General features: G+C 40.2%; 1 protein-coding gene across 1 annotated transcript in view; it reads right to left on the bottom strand.

Annotated features, from left to right (window-relative positions):
• The window catches only part of LOC148027995 (Rhodanese/Cell cycle control phosphatase superfamily protein), a 29835-nt gene extending 26621 nt beyond the window's left edge, over positions 1–3214 (bottom strand). The window contains exon 1 of the mRNA XM_087689683.1: positions 2789–3214. Coding sequence (XP_087545809.1) covers positions 2789–3142 — 354 coding nt within the window. The 5' untranslated portion in view covers positions 3143–3214. The remainder of the gene's footprint in view (positions 1–2788) is intronic.
• Between the last annotated feature and the right edge of the window lie 18571 nt (positions 3215–21785).

Raw genomic sequence — 21785 nt, forward strand, 5'->3', positions numbered from 1 at the left:
TTTGCAATCCTCGCACAAATGTCCCTTCTTACCACAGTGATAACACTAGGCCTTCATTTCTTCATCCCATCACCCCTCTTTGAAGCTGTAAAGGCCTTGCTGGAACCGCCAGACTATGATGGAAGCCTCCCCTCTAAACACAAAGACATCTCATGCTCAAGCAACATCAAGGACATTTGTAGAAAACTAACAAGTGTCGATGGAATCTAAGCCTGCAAAGCATTGGCCACTCCATCAAACTTCGGAGAGAGCTTGTAGAGCACAGTCCCCACAAGATGAGCTGCTGGAAGGGCGGACTACATGTGTCAAAGTTGATCTTGTACTTGTGTGACACAAAGTAAGAAAGATTGAATAGTGTTCTCCAGCTCAAAACTCATCTACTGGAGCTGTCCATAAAGGGTGACAGCATGCATAGGTGAAGAAGCCTCGTACAACATATGAAGCTTCACCCAAACCGCAGAAGACGTCCTGCAAGCAAACTGCTAAAAAAAACTCTTTGGAGATGCAACAAAGAAAGGAAGAATATGCACAGGCATCATCAGTATCCCATGTGAACACACCTTCTTCATAGTTGTCCTCCTCAAAATCAAAAGGAAGAGGATTAGGTCTCTCAGAATGCTCATAAGCTCCATATACAATGTACCATAACCGCTTCTCCACAAACCAAGCTTTCATAACAGTACTCTAGGTTAGGTAATCGGGGCCGTGTAATGTGTCATCAATGGAACAACAACGGATGGGAACAGAAAATAAAGGAAAGAAGAGAAAAAGAGAGAGAGTATAGCCAACCAACAGCACAAACTGCACAAAACAGAGTTTATTCACAATGTTGGATCACAAAATCCGCAAAAACAAGGAAGAATCAAACAAAAAAAATCAGATAGAAGCTACAAATGATGTCGCCCAGCCTTCAAGGGCCCAAGAGACTGTAAATACAGGAGCTGCAGATCAAAACACAATGAGAAGAGGCACTAAATGTAGTCACCAGCCAAAGATGATCAAGAAATCAAAAGCACATGCAGCAAGGACAATAAATGCAGGAAACGCAGCCTGTACGAGGAGTGCATCAGCAAAACGCAAATCTGGATGGCCGGAAATTGCCCCAAAACTCATCGTGAACAGAATGCAAAACAAAGATCCTGAAGTCTGATACCATGTCAGAAATGGATGAAGAGATGGAAGCATAAACAGATGCCATAATAAATTGCTAAACACAAGGACAGAAGAACAAAACACGAGAGAACACTGCAAAGAAGAGAACTCAAATTGCATGGGAAATGGAATCCATACACCAAACACGAGAATGGCGCATATAACAGTGAGTCACTAGCTCGTAGACTAGCTCCCTCTCTCCACAAACCTGTAGGTGATGATATGAAAGTGTGGAGGGAGCCCCAAAATAAATGTCACAAAAATATGCCATAAAGGGCAGCAGATCAGCCAGCATTTAATGCTAGACGGCCAACATAAAATGCCCAAATGCACATCATAATGACCATAAGAAAATGCCTAAATAACCTAGCCATGCTTGGTATAACACACACTCGGACATGAGTTGTCTAGACTACTAACAGTATCCTCACTCTACCTCAGTACCCTCTCCTCAGCCTCTAACATGTGTAGACTAAACATCTCTTTACTACAAATACTCCTAAACCATTCTCTTTGCAACCTATAGAAAGACCAAGGCAACTTCAATCAAGGCTGATTGGGTCATCTTATCAATACGGTCATTTCATAGTCATAAGCCCTAGCCCCCAATACTAAATGAGTGGATATGTCATAACTTTATCCAATTTCATGCAACCCACATTTTAATTGGCCAATGAGGCGCCAACCTAAATCAACCGAGTTTAAAACTTCTAAGCCCCCAATTTAGGCATAATCATTCATGCATTTTTAATTTTTCATCACCATTGCTCTAACCAAAAATGTGTTGACCACAACATGCAAAGGTTTCAGAAATTCCTATGCAAACTTCGCTTGTCGCCATCACCTTCATTTCTTATTTTGCTCATTCATGTACTAACTTTCAATGGCGATGTAACCATATCATCATGTACATGTAGCTTCTAAATGCCCACTCCACCCCCAAATTTTAGCTTATTTGCTTAAGTCTCTCAAGCCACACATTCCTAGGATTCCATGGCATTAAGAAAACAACCAGCCAAGACACTTTAGACAGCAAGGTTAGTTGTTTGTCACCTTCTAAAAGAAACAAATTAATGTTTTTGGTACTATCTTCTATCTTCTGCACCAAAAGCCTTGTGGTGTTCCAAAGAAAAAGCAAAATAATGTTTTTGGTACTATCTTCTATCTTCTGCACCAAAAGCCTTGCACTGTTCCAAAGTGAATCATGGGAGATCTGTGTTTTCAGCATCAAGGCCAGCGATGCTGTGACTCACCTACCAAATGAGCCTAAAAGGTTCATCTTTGTTGGAAAATATGGAGCTATGCTAAGCTATGGTGGACAAAAAAAGATAAGTAAAAACGCCGCTTTGCTGAACGTGTAAAAACAACAAATACAACCATGATCGCTACTAACCACCACTAAAGCGCTTTAGGCCAAATTTCTAAGCCGTAACTGTCAGTGCCTTTTGCTTGTTTTATTCCCTTCTTCTTCTATATGATGATGTTTAACTCTTTTACAAGTTGAAAGAATTGTGAAGAGTTTTCCATTGCCACCATCTAGCTCCTTACACATTATAAAAACAATGCACGAAAGGGGCGTTCTATATATACAGAACCGAGAAAGCCATAACCTAGCTTCAGAATTCAGAGGACTTACCAATTCTTCACACAGATCTTTGAGGGGCTGGCGCTTGGCCCGGTAGTCGGGAAGGTGGGCGAATTTGTAGAAGGAGATGACCACGAGGATGGAAGGGTGAGCGTTGGAAGAGGGATCGCTATGGCAGGACAGGCAAGCAATGGCGGCTTGTGTACAACAATGCTGTTGCTGCTGTTGCTGCTGTTGGTAGTGGTGACTGTGCCTGAGAGAACTGAACGTGCTGGGGAATGCCTTGTACAGAAAAGGGTTGGCTGCCATGAGGCCGGCCCGTTGGTAGGGATGGAGCAGCGGGCTGGTGCTGATGAGGGGCCCTAGCTTCCTCCAGCAAGCGAGTTTGACAACGCTTACGACCATCTTTCCGCACAAACATGAATTGCATTGTATATTCTGTACTTGCACATGGAACCTCTCGCTTATGGTGCAAAGAGTAGTGGGCACTAATGTAACTAATATTTATAAAAACATGTATTCCTCTATGTGGCCTCTTTGCACACATTTCCTTGCATGGGATCTCTCCTTAACCGGTTTTTTTCAAGTCCTTAGAGGAGGAAAACAAACTAAAAAGCTTGAAGCCAAGCCATGCTTTGGTGTGTGGTATGTATTCTGGTAGAGTGACCAAGAAGAACATGCAAGAGAGAGTTGATGAACTTTCAAAAAAGTGCTACGGTTTGCTCCAATGTACTCAAGACAAAGGTAGTGTTGGTCATAGTATTGATCTTTTTCACAACACTCCCAAAGCAATGGATCTAGCAACATGGTTCAACACTATTCTTAAATATTAAGGGATAGTTGATCACATTTATTATGGTGGTAAGGGTTTTTTTGAAGTAATCTTTTGATAGAAGGGAAAAGCACAAAAAGTATTGGTTTTAAGGCACATATTTTGGGACTTGATTTGTTACGCCATGGTAATTAGTGTAGGCAAGTAAAGATAGCATTAGGAAGGCGTATCGTATTTAGGTTGAGAATTTTGGAGCTACCAACTTATCTCTTGAATCTGCTTCTGGCCATTGCAAAAAGATTTTGTAAATCTTTGCACATACCATCACTAGTATGTTTATTTAGGAATAGAAGATGTCTTCTCTTGGACACAAGAGAAAGCAAACTTGAATATATCTATACTACATTATTATTTAAGCTACAGGTTTGGGAAAGTGTCAAAGAACCACAATGCTCCCGAACCTAGCTCCCAAACCAAATCAAAGTGACCATTTATGTCACATGATTGGGGGCAGAAGGAAAGGTAAGTGACCATTTATGTCACATGATTGGGGGCAGAAAGAAGGAAACGTGATCTCCTTCCAGCACCTTCTCCTCTCACTCTCACTCTCACTCTCACTCTCACGAGCAATAGACAGGAGGAGGCAGGCAGCAGGTCAGTCACCTCTCTCTCTCTCTCTCTCTCTCTCTCTCTCTCTCTCTCTCTCTCTCTCTCTCTCTCTCTCTCTCTCTCTCTCTCTCTCTCTCTCTCTCTCTCTCTCTCTCTCTCTCTCTCTCTCTCTCAAGATAGTATATCTCCCTGCATCTGTTACATATACACATCGCACCACTTTATCACAGCCGATAGTTGTTCCCCTATCACAGCCGACATTTGTTCCCCTTTTGTAGCCATTATCTGGAGTACCAAAGCTACATACGCACATACACATACACGACACTTATCACACTCACAGCACCGTATTTTCAGTTTCCAGTTTTTAGCTTTTCATTCAGCACTTTTATTTTGGATAGCTGGACCTCATCAGTTGTATCACAGTTTGTCTCATAGGCCAGTTTTGGTCTTTAAAAGACGTTAATATAACTTTCTTTCTCTCTCTCTCTCTCTCTCTCTCTCTCTCTCTCTCTCTCTCTCTCTCTCTCTCTCTCTCTCTCTCTCTCTCTCTCTCTCTCTCTCTCTCTCTCTCTCTCTCTCTCACATCTGTCGTGAGTGAGAGAGATGTGTTGGTGAAACTGGCAGCATTTCGCGTGTGGGTAGGGGAGCTTGCAGAGGCATTCCGGGGTGGGCAGGGGGGTGCAACATTCCGTTGGTGCAACATTCCATTGGTGCAACATTCCACGCTAGGCTCAGCTGAGCGTGCATTACAAAGTGCCCACAACTTGGGATTACTGATGCTGCTGATGAGGTTCCAAACGTCATGCATCATCGAGACGTCGTGCTTCTCTCTCTCTCTCTCTCTCTCTCTCTCTCTCTCTCTCTCTCTCTCTCTCTCTCTCTCTCTCTCTCACGTCTACCGTGAGAGAGATATATATAGCAAAGAGAGAGAGACAGTCTCTCTCTCTCTCTCTCTCTCTCTCTCTCTCTATCTATCTATCTATCTCTCTCTATCTCTCTCCCTCTCTCTCACGGCAGACGTGAGAGAGAGAGAGAAGAGCACTCTTCTCTCTCTCTCACGTCTGCCGTGAGAGACATGAGAGAGAGAGACATACACACGTGAGAGAGAAAGAGAGACATATCACGGTAGATCCTGGGCCAGCGGACGGACGCAGATCCTGGGCGGACATAGAAAGCATAGACAGTCTCTTTCTCTCTCTCTCTCTCTCTCTCTCTCTCTCTCTCTCTCTCTCTCTCTCTCTCTCTCTCTCTCTCTCTCTCTCTCTCTCTCTCGTCTGCAATGAGTGAGTGAGAGAGAGAGAGAGCGAGTGTGTGTGTGTTTAGTTTAGTTAGTTTGTGGTTAGTTAGTTTATTTAGTTATTTTTGGTTGTTTAGTTTAGTTAGTTGGTTAGTTTAGTTTATTTAGTTTCTCTCTCTCTCTCTCTCTCTCTCTCTCTCTCTCTCTCTCTCTCTCTCTCTCTCTCTCTCTCTCTCTCTCTCTCTCTCTCGTCTGCAGTGAGAGAGAGAGTGTGTGTGTGTGTGTATGTGTGTGTGTATGTGTGTGTGTGTGTGTGTGTGTGTGTGTGTGTGTTTAGTTTAGTTTTTTTGTGGTTAGTTCATGGTTAGTTAGTTTATTTAGTTAGTTATTTAGTTTATTTAGTTAGTTTTGGTTATTTAGTTTAGTTAGTTTATTTAGTTAGTTGATTAGTTTGGTTTATTTAGTTTATTTAGTTAGTTGATTAGATAAGTTAAATAGTAAGTTAGTTCATATAAGTTAAATAGTAAGTTGCTTAGGTACTTTAGATTGTGTGTGTTTATTTGTTTTAGTTTGTTTTTTTGTTTTAGTTTATATATGTGTTATGGGTTAGATAGTTAGTAGGTTTTACCTTAGATTAGTTGCTTAGTTACATTAGATTGTGTGTTAGGATATAGTTTAGGGTGAGTTTGTTTTTTGTTTGGGTTTATATGTGTTATGGAAGAGAGAGAGAGAGAGAGAGAGAGAGAGAGAGAGAGAGAGAGGCTGGTTTGCTTGGTATGGCTTAATTTATTGGTATTTTGGTTTATTTGGTGCAGTTTGTTTGTGAGGATTGATTTTCTAGCCAATATTCAGGTCGATGATCTCTCTCTCTCTCTTTCTCAGGATGTAAAATTGTTTTGATGTATTTATTGGTTTAAATAGTAAGTTAGTTAGTTTTGTTGGTTTACTTTAGTAAGTTTTTTACTGTTAGTTAGTTTGGTTAGATTAGTTAGTTTAAATTATTTTTGTTTATTATCTATCAAATAGTTTAGTTAGATTGATTGGTTAGTTTAGTTTGGTTAGTTAGTTAACTTTAGTTTAGTTAGTTAGTTTTTTATGTTACTTAGTTTAGTTGGTTACATTAGATTAGTTAGTTTAGTTTAGTTTAATTTACGGTTGGTTTAATTTTATTATTTTGGTTTAGTAAGTTAGTAGGTTTTAATTGTTTGTGGTTAGTTGATTAGATTAGTAAGTTAGTACACATAGCTGTTTAGGGTTTTTTTTTTAGTTTACTTTAAATTATAAGTTAGTCTACTTGGTTAGTAGATAAAGTTTAGGGTTAGTTTAATCCTTTGTTTTAGTTTAGTTTACTTTAAAGTTTAGGGTTAGAGAACGATAAGTCAGTTTAGTTTAGTTAGTTTATTTAGTTATTCCAATTTTTTATTTGATTTGATTAGTAAGTTAGTTAGTTAAATAGTAAGTTGGTTTAGTTTAGTAAGTTAGTAGATAAATTGATGATTGATTAGTAAGTTAGTAGGTTTTGCCTTAGATTAGTTGCTTACCTTACTTTAGTTTGTTGGTTAGTAAGTTTTTTATTATTAGTTAGTTTGGTTAGATACGTTAGCTTATTAGATTAGTTAGTTTAAATTATTATTTTTTATTATCTATCGAATAGTTTAGTTAGATTGATTGGTTAGTTTAGTTTGGTTAGTTAGTTAACTTTAGTTTAGTTGGTTAGTTTTGTTTACGGTCGTGTTTGAGCGGCAAGGTACATGTTTGGCATAAAGACATAGGTTCTTTGATCTATGATAATAACTCTACATGTCAACTTACAACTCGAAATATCTTTTTTTATAATTCATTGTATGTAGTAGAAAGTGAGAGATTGCAACATGTCCCATTGCTGCCATTATCTAGTGGTGAATGGTTGATTGGTAGCTTGGAGTTGTAAGGAGCATGTAAGTCCAAGATAAAATCTGACATCAATAGTGCTATGAAACCCACCACATACTTCAAAGATGTGCATCTTAGTTGGTTTATTCCATTCTCATTGTTTCCACATTTGTTTGGTTCATACGATGTTCTAAAGAAAATAAATATTACTTATCAATGCAAGTGTCCATTCAAAGAATGGATGAGTCAGCTATTGGGTGAGTCTTGGCAAGTTAAAAGAACACAATTTGAGGAGACGATTGAGTGTACAGTCAACAAATCTGATCTCACATTTAGGTAAATCTAAGTTTACTACTCTGAATGCCTTGATTTAATTGACATAGGTCTTGCTTAGATGAATTGTTTTTATTACAGGTATTTCATTGCTAGAAAAACTATGTGCATTTGCTTTCGATTTAGAAGATGGAGACTTTTGCGAGGGGAGTGGATCAGCTTAGATCAAGATACCTGAGATGAGACACATACAACTCTCATAGATGCGGTTATCTTGTGGAATGGTCATAATCCTTTTGTGGTACGCAGAGAGCCATTGGCCCATTTCTTTTCTGAGACAAGAAATCAAATTAATGTCCAATGAGCCTCTCTGCAACTTCTATTTCAAGTTAGATAATAGAAAAGTCGGGATTCGTAGTGAGCAATCCATCACATGTAAACAATGTGCTTCTCCACATATCCTTGAGACAGTGGAATCCTTGTAAATTTTTTTAATAAAGAACGAATATAACTTTTTTTAAACTTGTGAGTACTTTCAATTTAAATAATCTTAGTTTATTGTGATCCAAGCATGTGATAATACATATTGTAATTAGTCAATCGTGCCAGTTAAAATCATGATTAAATTGCAGGCTGAAGTTTTATAATCTATGCAATATTGTCTTTGCATAATGATATTTGTAGCTCATCTCTTATATTCATTTCTTAAATTTAAATATTAAATTGGATCCAAGGGATTTTGAAGGTCTTTTAGATTTCTTTTCTTAAAAAATTTATATATTTTCTCTAGTTGGACTAGAATATACTCAGCGATCTAAGTATATTCGAGCATATAATAATGTAGAACGAAGCATTTGTCTATATGAGTAATTTTAACAATGACTTTAAAGTATTGAAATAAAGAAACTAAGTAAGAGTTTTAATTTGAAAAAAGAACCTTTATTTAAAACCCTAGATACATAAAAGCTATAACTCCAAACTTATTTTCACTTTCATTCTCTACTTCCCTACACTTGTGCTCTCCTTCCTTCTCTCTTCATGTGCCATGGCTACCACTTCCACCTTCGCCGCATGGATTAGCTCCACACGCTACGCACACATAGGAGACCAGATATATTCTCAGTTTTGGGTGACCTTGAGTTTAGAGAGCTCGTTTTTCGCCGTAGACCCTAGCTCTAGTATAGTGGCATCATTTTGTGATGCGGCAAACCCTCTCACCTACTCTATTTCAAACTTTGCTCTCAGATGGATTCTCATTGATTTCTTATATAATTTACATGCAAAGTTGATAAATCGAGCCCTTGTGCATGTGGGGCAACATCTCCACACCAGAGTAGTGCCCACCTCATCCCAGGACCACACCACAATGGATCTCATCGAGTGTGATGCAGCATTTACCATATATGTTTTGTGCACTGAGGTGCAAGAGGACAGTGATGAAGACATCGACACACCCTCTCGGCCACAGTTAGAGTATTTTAAGAGGGAGCCTAAGGAGAGCACACTCGATACGAGTATAGAGGCAGCACAAAGCTTAGCCATTGTGCACCCACCTCCTTGCCTTGATGAGACACCGACAAGCAATGAGCCACCCCTTGCTTCTCTCCATGCTATCATCATCGAGGAGGTGGAATATCTACTTATGCAAGATGTACTAGAAATTTTGGAGCTAATAGAAGAAAAACTATATTGTATCATGGTGCGTGATGCACTTGATGATTTTATAGATTTTGATACACAAGATGCCCTAGCACATATTGATGAGGTGGCTCGATATGATGGCACAAATGTCGATGACATCTCTGCCATTGTGAGCATCCAAGAGTAGATTGAGAATGTAGCACCACAATATGAGATCTCAGATGAGGAGTTCGAGTGGTTGTAAGAAAGCATTTTTGGACCTCGACCCGTCAACTACACAACACCTTCCCAAGAGAGAGACGAGGGTGGCCCAGTTTTTGCAAGAGTAGACCTGGATGCTCCATTACAATAGCAGATAGAAGATTTAGAGAAGGTAACGTTATCGGATTCGCACGAAAATTTACCAGTAGGGTCTCTAGGGCATCGGGAGCATGGAGATGGGGGCCCAGTTGATCCTGACAAAATTTCATCTGCATGCTCCGGATGCCCTAGAGGCCCCACTGGTAAATTTTTGTGTGAATCTGATGTATATATCTTTAGAACACTCCATGAATAGTGAGTTTGACACTGAACTCATGTGATGCAGGACATTGTCTATATAGATGAATTTTCATCCAGACAAGGTGGCTAATCTGGAAGCCAAGGAAGTGTACAGGACTTGACATTGAAGGAGTATATCAATCAACCAGCTTGTGAGCGACATTACTGTATTTCATAAGACATGCTCTCCGTCTTTTACTGAGAACTTCCTGAAGTTGAGGGCATTAATGAAGGCTAGGCTCTTCAAGACCATCCCAACGAACTCTAGCTTGGAGAAAGTAGTGTTGCTTTGACATTCGAAGTTCCTCTACTTATTCTCTAGTACTAGGTCTGGGCCACTTTTTTCCATGGTGGCCTGTGGCATGGTTGCTGGTGTTCAAGACCCCAATGTCATTAGGCAGGAACTACTAGGGAAAAACGTGTTGCTACCTATGATCTGACCATCAGGAGTGTAGCTCAAAGAAGCCTAGGAGAGAGTAGATATACTTATTGCCAAATAATATCTCATCACCAATGTAATGCAATTTGTAATCTTCTCTTGAAATAACAAAAACCAATATTTATTGGATTTACGTGCAATGTAGTTTGTCATACGCGTTGTTTATTATTATTATTTACTTGAATGTTACCTTTTTTTATCGGATTTATACACAATACGATTCGTACCCTAAATTTAATACATAGTGCTTTATCGAGTTTGTGCGCAACATGTATTCATTCAAATGATGTAACGATAACTCAAATACATAAATTAAAAAAAAAAACAAGTGAATAAACAAAAATAAGACATGCCAAAAAATTTGTATTCATATTCATAACATTTTACATGGGATCCATTATAACCAGGGTTTTACAAAATCTCTTTGGAAGCTACATTTCGTATATGTTTTGGTAGTATACCCCTATCATTGTTGATCTCCGCGAGGACTATCCTTCCATCGCCGAAAGAACCTCACTATCTGCAAATCCCTATTGGTGATGGTGGCTCTCCTTGCATGCACTGCTGCATAGACCGAGTCTTGAAACAAGTCAATGAGGTAAGCTTCGGTAGCTCCCTATAGTGCAAGGAGGGCTTGGGCAGTCCAGCAATCAGGTTGTTGCAAGCATGATCCATCTAGGAAGTGCCTCCTATTGTTCTTAATCAGTATGCCGTCCATAATCTCCCGCACTAGCTTCTGGAATGGAGCCTTTGGTATTAGGAGATGCATGGTTTCTGGTAACGGCGGATCTTATGAAGAGCCAATGTGCCTGGCCTCCATCAACGCTTGTGATGCTAGCGTGGTGGTAGTGATGGTGGTGGTGGTGGAGCTGGGGGAGGTGGACTGTGCATAGATTTCTAGGGAGTGTCTTCGAGCTGCTTACTTGGTGCGTGCCATGTCTTCTAAGAGAGAAAACTCAAAACTCAAAAGTGAAATGTGTAAAATGAGGTGAAACTTTAAACTTATAGCAAAACTTTAAAAAACCCTCAAACTTGAATTAATATATCCAGGCTTTGGAAAAATATGATCAGTGATTCGATTAATGCAAAATTTCACCAGTGGACTCCTATAGGATACATTAACTACCCAAAAAAATTTTGGCCTCATTAGAAGTCTCTAGGACACCTATCCAGAGGCTGTGGCGTCTGGGGCCCCAGATGCCACAGCTTTGGGACAAGTGTCCTAGAGACTTCTGATGGGGCCAAATTTTTAATATCCATGAGTTTTTATAATGCTTGGTATGTGGGTGAAGTTTCACTAGATTTTGATTTATAAAATTGATGGTTCAATCATTTAAAAAAATGCATTAATTGGATTATACTTCACTGATAATAGAAAAACTCACCACCACACCGAGTGTGTGCAACTGCATATTAAATGTGTTGTTAACCAAACTACGTAAAATATTGGAAACTTAAAAATTTACAAAAAATAAGTCATGGATCAAATGGAATATCACATATCGGATATAGTGTTGCCAAATCGCTAATACAGTAAAGATATAGTGCATCGGTCCGTGTACAATTGATCACTAATGTGTGCGTGATTGCACATTGAATTTATCCTCCACAAAACTACTTTCAAAATTAGAAACTTGAAAATATGCACAATGCAAATCATGGCAAAATAGAATATTAAATATCCGATTTACATTACGAAACCATGAAATACATGGTAGATAGTACATTGCACCAAGTACAACTAGAGCTAGGTAAAATTTAGCTTCATTTTGTCAGCCACTACTATCAAATACTTAAAGGTCTACTAGAAAGATAACCCAAAACTAAGCTCCTTACAATCTACAACCAAGCTTGAGTTAAAAACATAGATCCAATTACGAGGTAGCTTCTCAAAGCATATTGTTGACATTAAGATTAAATGCATCCTTGTTGTTGCGGATCCTACAAACAAGAACCATATCTATAGGCTTAATAATGATACGTCGGGCATGGATGGCTAAAAGTTGACTATCACCTATTAGATCAATCAAGTAACTTTCAGTTGCTTCTTGGAGAGCAAGCAAGGCTTGGCTTGACCATCGCCCCGCATTCCTTACTTGGTTCACTGAAAAGAACTTGTGATGATGCCCTAATTACAGATCTTACAGTATTTCTCATACCAACCTAGAGAATAGTGCCTTAGGAATAATCAAGTTGGCACTCTTATGGAATTTCCTTATCTCATGTAGCGCAAATGTGCTTGATCTCCATCTTTGGTTCTTATGTGTTGGAGGATGTGTATTACCAACTGGAGCAGTAGTGGGAGATGGAGCAATTGGAGCATGTGGACCACCGTTTTTGGACAATGGTGAACCATCATTATTGACCACACTAGGGCCACCATTGTTGGACACAGTAACGCCACCATTATTGGCTGTAGTAGGGCCACCATTGTCGGCCACCAAGGGACCCTTGTCACTTACAGTACACTTACTAGATTTGGAAGAGTGTTGAGCTCTTGCTCTTGTAGGCACCTTCTTGATAGGAAGCTTGGAACGTGCCATGGTTGTGATGATGAATGATAGAAAGGTGGAGGGTAGAGTGAAGAGTAATGGGAAAAAATGAAAGGAGAGACTTGACTTAAGTATGAAACTTTTAAACTTACTGTGGTGTAAATAAACTTTAAAATGATCATTTCATTTCATTTCTCCACCCCATCCCTGCCTCTCTTTGTTTCTTAGCACCCCCCTCATATCCCTCTCTGTCTAGGTCAGTGAATGTTCCAAGGTTTGAAATTTTCATATCTTTGTCTTAGGATTTCAAAATTGACTTTTCATAATTAAAAACATAGTTCGAAATCGACTTTGAAAAACATAGTGACAAACCTTCGAAATTTTAAATAAAATTTACAAGACATCTCATGTTAAAGATAGGAGTATTGATGTGTCTCTAAATGCATCAAAAGTATTATCTTTACCTAGGTCTCTATTTCTTGTCATCTCTCTCCTGGGTTGCTAACCATTCTGTGTGGCGTTGTCTAGCTGTGATGTTTTCATATCTTGCTTTTCTCACTTCATATATTGCCTTACTTATAAATTCTGCTTGAGAGGTTTTGAACTTCTTTTCTTTTTTCTCGTATTGTATCTCTAATCTCCTATACCACCATTGTAATAATTGCCTCATAGAATTGGAATCATTGATGCCACCTCCATGATCAATTGCCTTTTGAAAAGCACAACGAGCTTGCTAATGAGATCATTCCATGCCTTGAGTTGACCATGTTGCCAAACTTCCTTGATCTGCAAAGTATGGACCATGTGTTTTAAGTATATGTTGCACAAGAAGAGAGATTAAAAACACAAACTAATTCGAAATTATGATATTTTTTTGTAATGGTGACAATACTGACCATGTAGTGTCTTATACTATTTGTAGTCCATGCCTCCACCATGGACTCATGAAATTTAGCAACTGTCTCTTTAAATGTATTGGCATCACCATCCCTAAACAACTTTTGTCAGAGAGCTGCTAATCTATCTAGGTGTATCTACACTTCTGCCTTGGAAATCCTCATTCGTCTCCCATTACTCCAATCTAGAACAGTAAGGTGTAACTTTTTCCATGCTTCATAAATCTCTAGTTGTGTTACAAGTATATTGACTTTCTCATCTTGAGGTGGAGATATAAACTTCCTAGCCTTGGGTTTGCCAAAGCATGGTTTACAAGGGATATTTCTACTCTTTTCTGATTTTTTCTTGTTCTTTTTTATTTCTACTTGGTCCTCCTGCAATCCAACTTTAGAGAGGACTCGTTCTATCTTCTTGCATGTAGCATCAACTTTTGACATAGGCTGCATATTGCATGCAAAGCATATATATTCATATACTAGCTTCTCAATTATTCTAACCAAACAATGTAATGTGCAAAAGTAAACCCTTGTTAGTGATATTTTCAAAATAGGGCGCCAGTTTGGATCCACTGGAACTAGCATTTCATTTCTCGTGACTTTTTGATCACATGTTGGAGCACCTTGTTTTCCTGCCTCGGCAAGCCATTCTTTCTTTCCATCTTTTCCTTTATTCCTAGTTTGCATACAGTATATGCACGAAAATTTTGAACCAAACATACACTTCAATGTTTTTAAATCACATGCAAGATACCATTCAACTTGATAGTCCCCAAACCCCTCGATGAGTAAAATTGCTCCATTATTTTGCTATTGAATAACACTAGGTATATTAGTGAGGTTAAAAAAAACTTTTAAGTACTTCATGGTTCTCCTTTAGTACTTCAAATGCTACAAGCCACCATATTTCATTCTCAGATTGTACACTGAAGTATAAAGGATGGTTTTCATCGATGTTGGGATCTAATGCTCGATTCATAAGTGCTATACTCACACGTTCAATTTTTTGCCCCTTAATAATCTCACTCTCATCAAGTTTGAGCTTGCCTCTACATTCTTCCATAAACATATTGTAGAATTTGACCATAGCAATCTAAACCCTACATATATCCAATACAAAGTTGTTGGATGCATTCAATACAAATACAACTTCTTTGGTCACCTAATGTTGCAAGCACACACATTGCTCCACCCTGCGTTTGGTCAAACAAGTAAAGAAGCTTTGACTGCTTGATTAGCACCACCTTCTCCAAGCTAGATGTCATAGGTATCGCTCGAAAAGGTCCAAACTTAGTCAAAGCTCGAATTTTAATGATTATTTCTTGCCCTCCTGGTGAGCACTTCTTATGGAAGACCACCAAATCTGCAACAAGGTTACCGATTTACTCCTTAAGAGCCGAATGCTTGCGTCGATCTGCATATCGAGCTCCTTCTTGCCTTGATGCAAACTCATCTATATACAGTATGTCCTGAATGACAAAGTCAAATCAAACAATATATTTAGCGACTAACCTAGAGTTATCAAAAAGCGATGAAACTTAATGGTAGGGTGCGTCGGGTCCCTCGAAGTCCACCGGTGAAATCTTGGCAAAAAATGATGCTTCCAGCTACCCTGTCCGAAGTTTGGCATCTAGGGCCACTTTATGGACTCCGGGGGACCCGATGCACCCTACCATCAAGTTTCATTGTATAAAAATATATGGTAGTTAGAAATCTCACCTTCTCCAAATTATCTTGTATCTTCATTTCCTTGTGTGTCAGGGAGGCACCTCTTTGGGCAGAGGGATCTACAAACTCCTTGGTAGGAAGCTGGGGCCTTGGTCCGAATAAATCATGTTGTAGTGCTTCAAATTCAGCATCGGGCACAAGGTAATCTTCTTCAACCGATGTAATATGCTCTTGTGCTGCTATGATCACACTCACAGTATCTAAGCTTGTGCCATCATATCTTCCAATCTCTGCCATTGTTGGATGCACATCCATGTAATCATAATCGATCAGGTCTTCCATTGAATCCCCAACTATGATAGAAAACAAATCTTCTTCCTTCATTTCCAAGTATTGTAGTACATCTGATAGAAGTAAGTAGTGTACACCATCTACTTCAATGGGTGTCAAGGAGGCAAGGTTGGGTTTGTCGACTTGTCACTGTTCTGAAGAAGATGGCACCATGAGAGCCAACCCTTGCTCTGTCACCACTCGATGTTCCTCTTCAACATTTATGAGCTCTTCAATCGGTTCTTCTCCCGTGTATGTGATAGAAACAACCTTTGGAGTTGTATCTTCACCACTCTCCTCCTCTAGGGGTGTATCCAATGCAAGGAGGTAAATTTCCAATGCGCAATCACACTCCACGAGATCCAAAGGTGATGTACATGGTGCACTTCCCATGGGAACAATGCATACTCTATGCATAGGATCCACATGGGCCAAACACCTATTTATCACTTTTTGGTGATTCTTCCTTGCCTAAAATACCATGAGCTGTTCTAGAGGCACCCAAGTCATGTTGGATCCCTCGATGGAGTATGTACATGTAGCAATGGTGCTTACAAAGTCTTCCAAAACCTGAAGGGGGGGATTCAGCGATGAGAGCACACTTTCAAGGTTGAAGTTCTTAGAGAAAACCTGGAATATCTCGTCGCCTTGGATAGTCTCGTGGAACCACTCATCAAAGTGTGCATGAGCATCCATTGTAGCAGGTAGGAGGGATGTGGTGGATATAAAGAGATGAAGAGAGAAAGTGTGAAATGAAACAATGAAATAAGAACTAAACTAGTTCTATCTTAAAAACCTTAAGTTTTAAACCATTAAGGGTTGTTCGCATACGATATTTAGTTATGGCTTTACTTACATCTTTGTAAAGTTTACATGCATATGTAAATGTGTTGATGTGGAAAGTGTATAACAAGTGTATGATTTTGCATAAATACCATAAATTTTAAATATTACAAGTTTGTAAGCGACAATATTCTATTGGCAAAAAAAATCCAAAAATTTACAAGTGTTGGATATTACAACTTGTGGTGTTGGGATTTTTAGGGAGACTCTACAATTTCTAAAATATGTGGAGCCACACACTTTCCGCTAGTAATAATATCCTCAACTTGGCTTCGAATTTTCCTACCCTCTAGTTTAAAATAGAAGCTAACAGGTGGGTTCTGCATTAACATTGTAATTTCCAGGTGCATTATACTCAAGGGCCAATCATCCTCCATTTGCAACACTTGGAGCTCGCGGCCCTCACAAATGACAGTAGCATCCACAGCTGCACTTTCACGCATGTCTTGATCAAGGCACAACCATTTACCCTTGAGCATCCTCCATCTACGATACTTGAACACTAGGCATAAAGTTTGTCATGCGACAAAGTACCTGCAATTAGAAAGGAAAGTTAGCCGATTCATCCCACAGTAAGATAATAGTCAACTAAGAGAGAAAATTTTTACCTGAAAGCCATGTCCCTTGTTGTGACTCGACACTCCACTGTGTGAGGACTGTGAGTTATTTTTTATGTCCAAGTTTTGCCTAGAATCCTTGTTACATTAGGGTTTAGGGTTTACGGCTCTGAAGTTGGTATCAGAGCCGTAAGAGTTTCAAGTTTTGGAGTTGTGTTCTCTTGGAATCTGAGATCCTACAAGGGCATTATTGCCATGTTTGCCGTTAGCCGTGGTGGCGTAGGCGTTTGGCTCAAGTCCCTGTGTTCTCTTGCAATTCGAGATCGTCCATTCCAAAATTATTATGGCTTCATTTCAAGTTCAGATGAGTTTGCGTGCCTCCAATGTTAAAGAAGAAGCAGAGTCTGCTTCTGCACGACAACCACCTGCACTCCATACGAACAAAAGAGATTCCAAGCATAACGAAGTTTCTGTCTTTGAGGCAAATTTCAGTGATATCCTTTAAAGGGTTTGTTCTCGCACTGAACCTCACTACCTCTTACGTAAACCCTCTTCTCCTTCTAATCCGCTAGAATCCCTATCCCATAACATCTCTTCTAAAAAATCTACCCAAAGTAATAATCTTGTTAAGCCCTTATCCTATCCTAATCACCTCACTAATATTTATACAACTCCTATTAGTGTACATTATCTAAAGTCTAGTATACAATCTATCAAGGATTGTATTACAAAACTCACTAATAACCTTAGTCTCCAAAATACCTACATAGAACAACTTGTAGCAGAAAACCAAAAAAGCCTTGTATCTACTCCTCCTACTGTTTCATATTGTTCTTCTCCAATTGTACCTAACCCTTCAACTAAACCTCAACAATCCGGTTCCACTAGTCCCGATATTCCTCAGCAATCTCATCCTCTTCATACCATAGATAATAATGAACATCTTGCACGTGGTTCTCCTAATGTCTTCGTTCATGCATCTCTTTCAGAGAGCAGATATCGTGTGTATGGTTCTTCTTCAAGCAATATGAACAAAAGGCTCTAGAAATGGTTGGTTTTCGGGTGCATTCAGTGGTTGAATGTCCCGCTTGATGGCACTTTCCGCACCATGTATTAGAACACATCACATCTCTCCCACCTCTCGCAAGAGTGGATATATTGGTGGTATTTACCTTCAGTGTTTGTAGCTATTCTGTAATCACATCCATAAGCTCTTTCTTGATACTTGCAATTGAATTGGATAGGTAATCCTTCAAATTTTCACCTCCTAGAGTACTTGTAGTAGGGTTTTGGGAGGCTTCTGTGATTACTATATACACTGGTTGGGTTGATTGAGAGGGTTCTCTGTTCTGGTTTTGATTCGGAGCTCCTATTGAGACGTGGGGTTGTTGGTTCCACTGGGTAGGGTTCCACTGTGATTGAGTAGCCATTGGGGAAACTGTTTGAGACCACTGCTATTGTGGTTGATGAACCATCATTTGAGGTAGTGTCATTTGCGGCCATTGTGGATTAGGTGCATTGTGTTGTGGCACTATTTGCATCTGGGGATAGTGGTAGGGAATTGTCCCTAGAACTACATTTGATGCGTATACCATTCCTGGCATGGGAGGAGGTAAGACTCCTCTTCCTAAGGTCATTGACAACCGTGCTTCAACTTTGTCATACAATCTTGTACTTTCCACTATAGCTTGCAGATTGACCGGTCTTCTCAATTCCACGAACTTGTGAACTTCTAGTTGTAGGCCTCTAAGAAATACTTCTTTTTGGATGCCTTCATCCAAATGATGATTGGTCCATCTCTTTAGAATGGATTCCATTCACGAGACATAAGCTTCTACTCTTTCTCCAGAGGATTGACTTAGATTCACAAACTCCTCTCACATCCGCTCTTCAAAACCTTCACACCTAAATTTAGTGAGGAAGGCCACGTTCCATATGCCAAAAGTTCTTATTGCTTGTCTCTCATACCACTGAAATGTCATGCCTTTGAAAATGGCGGGGAATATTGCTAACCAATGCTCGGGGGTTCTGGCATTGTTAGCCACACATGCTACCATAAACTCTGCTATATGAAGATCAGGATGTTCATTGTACTCTTCCTTAAAAATGGACAATGGGACTACATTTGCTGGTTTGATCAATATTTCTAGGACGGATTTGACTAGTAAGGGGACCTTGAATTGCCATGGAAACTTCTATAAAGAGTACTTTTAGGGCGTCAAAGGAGGCTTTTGTTGCAAGCTCATTCTCGGCCTTGATTTTTGTCTTCTCTCTTCTCACATACGTTCTACTGCTTGCCTCTTGATTGTGTCATTCATTAGGGGGTTGACTCCAACCAGCTAGTCTGTACTTAATTGAATAAAATCAAAGGGGCTTCAGCCTCTGGAGGACTCTCTAGCCAACATCTCTTCTACTTCCTTATTTTCTACGTCTCTGAATTCATCTTTCAAACCACTACAAAGAGGGAGGTATTCCGTTCTGAAGGTATCAAAACTCATTCTTGTGAGAATCATTGTTGTGCCATCATTATAATAATGCCAGCTTCTGATGATTTCAATAGTGTATATTGTGAAGAACACTCTGTCTACCAACTTCTAGTGGGTTGCGAATTGGACAAATAGGAGATTGTCAGTGCACTAGGCATCCCACGTGTACTATTGTTGAGCATCTACGAACAAATTCGAACTCTTTTCTTTCTTGTTTTCGTGAACCTCCACTGACTACGACTCTTGAAGCTTCTTCACAATCTCCCACTTGATGATGTCTGAAAACTTCTCAATGAATGCCTGTTAACCCCAACACGAAGAAAGCAAAAGGAAATAAAAAAGACGCAGGGTAAAGGCGGAAAAAAGGTAGCCCGACTGAAGAAAGAATAGGAGAAAAGGCCAAAAGCGCAAGGGCAACCTTAAAAGTCCAAGGTAAATGCAAAAGGGGAAAGGCGCATTTTAAAATAAAAAGGCGCACCCTGAAATCTTGTAAAAGAGTGCTGGGCTCTCACTCGTGCAATTTGTAAATGTAGACGGGCGGTGGAAAGGAATCTAGGAAGATAGAAGGACAATGGGAAAAAGGGCCTATACGGCCGGCCATGTAAAAAAGAGGAAAAGGGGATGACTGCCCAAAAGGGATTTAGGGTTTTGTATATAAAGTTGAAAAGTGAATGAGAAGCTCATTCTTGTGTGTGGCCAAAGTAGCTCTCCTCTTCTTCTTCTTCTTCTTCTTCTTGCTTGCTTGAGCTTGTGCTTGAGAGAGGGAGTGTAAGAGTGTGAGGGAGTGAATGTGTGAGGGTGAGGGACCGTGGGGTGGAGAAGCTCTCCATCTTCTCCTCTCTTCTTCTCTTCTCTTCTCTTCTCTTGTCTTGCTCGTGGCAATGGAGCTTGGAGCTTGGAATGGGAGGATCGAGCTTGCTTGAAGCTTGCACTTGGATCGTGGAGCTACCGGAGTGCGCGGGAGAGGAGATAACTCGAACGACACGGAGGTAAGCTCACTACACCCGTAGATATGGATGGCGCGTCGGTTATGTGAGAGGTAGCCATTAGTGCTCGGCTTGGAACGCTTGAAACAATAAGCGGTCCATGGGTCTTGGCGGTTGAGTGAAAGCTCCCCACATTTTGGTTCCGTTGCCGGGACCAACGGATTCAAGCCTTGAGTACTTGCGCACTTCGAATCGAGCATCGAAGTAAGGGCTTTCCCCGAACCGGTGCTTGAGATAGGTAGGAATGGAGGGGGTTGAAGAGGGTATTCGATCTCCTTGGCAAGTAGGTTTTTTGCTTTCTTGAGATTTACGTTGTGGAATGAAGTAGTGTAGGTATTTACTTTGTGATTTGGGTGCATTAGGGTAGGAAAAAACAAAGAAAAAGAAGAAAAACAAGCATTAGGGTTTCTGCTGTCATAACAGGGCATGAGGGTTTGATTCGTTTGCTGATTTGCATTTTGGAGTTTATTAGCTATCCCAGGTATATAGATCTCTTCCCCATCACTCCAGCATCATTCCTATGGAATCTTGTAGCTTACAATAAGCAATACCTTAAGATTTTGGACGATTTCATGCTCGAAAGTGCGTTTGGGTCAGTGGAATCAGACACTCGATTCAGTGTCCGAGTCTCAGAATCGGACGTCCGATTTTGAGAATCGGACGTTCGGACAACTGTCCGATCGGACCAACCCGTCAGATTTTGGGACTCGGACCACTCGGACTCGGACCACTCGGACCAACCCCTCTGATCGGACCACTCGGACTAGTCTAGAATCGGACCACTCGGACCAATCTAGAATCGGACCACCCTGTCCGATTCGATTCCCAGAATCGGACCACTTTTTCGATCCGACTCCCAGAATCGGACGTGACCAAAATCGGACCACTGGGCCGATCGGACCAACCCAAAAATTGGACGTCCGATTCTGATAATCGGACTCCTGAAAATCGGACATTTGAGAATCGGACACGAGCATGGAGTAGCAGTGGCTCTACACGAGCATGGAGTCTCACTTGCAAAATTTTGACCCTAGTGTAGCAGTGGCTCTACACGAGCATGGAGTCTCACTTGCAAAAGAGCAACCAAAAGCCCATACCTGAATAGAGACAAACAAAGACCCTAAAACCTTAATGGGCCCATCTAGCCAACAAGGACAAAAAGGCCACACTGCAGAAACACATATGTGTTGCATTCGGACTGCATCTAGTCAAAGCGGAAAGCAACAACATCAAGCTACAATAGCGAGAATAACTAGATATAACAGTCATGACGATAGATGTACCTTGAGCAACACTGCACAGACAACCCAAGACATTGGTGGAGAATCCACGTCTGGTCATGCAAGTGGGGACTCAAGGGCATCTGTCAGAAGGTTTAAATTTATAAGCCAGGACCCAGAAGATGAA

Source organism: Lygodium microphyllum, chromosome 12, assembly GCF_053477565.2.
Source record: "Lygodium microphyllum isolate KBCC chromosome 12, Lygodium_microphyllum_v1.1.10, whole genome shotgun sequence".
Lineage (NCBI taxonomy): Eukaryota > Viridiplantae > Streptophyta > Polypodiopsida > Schizaeales > Lygodiaceae > Lygodium > Lygodium microphyllum.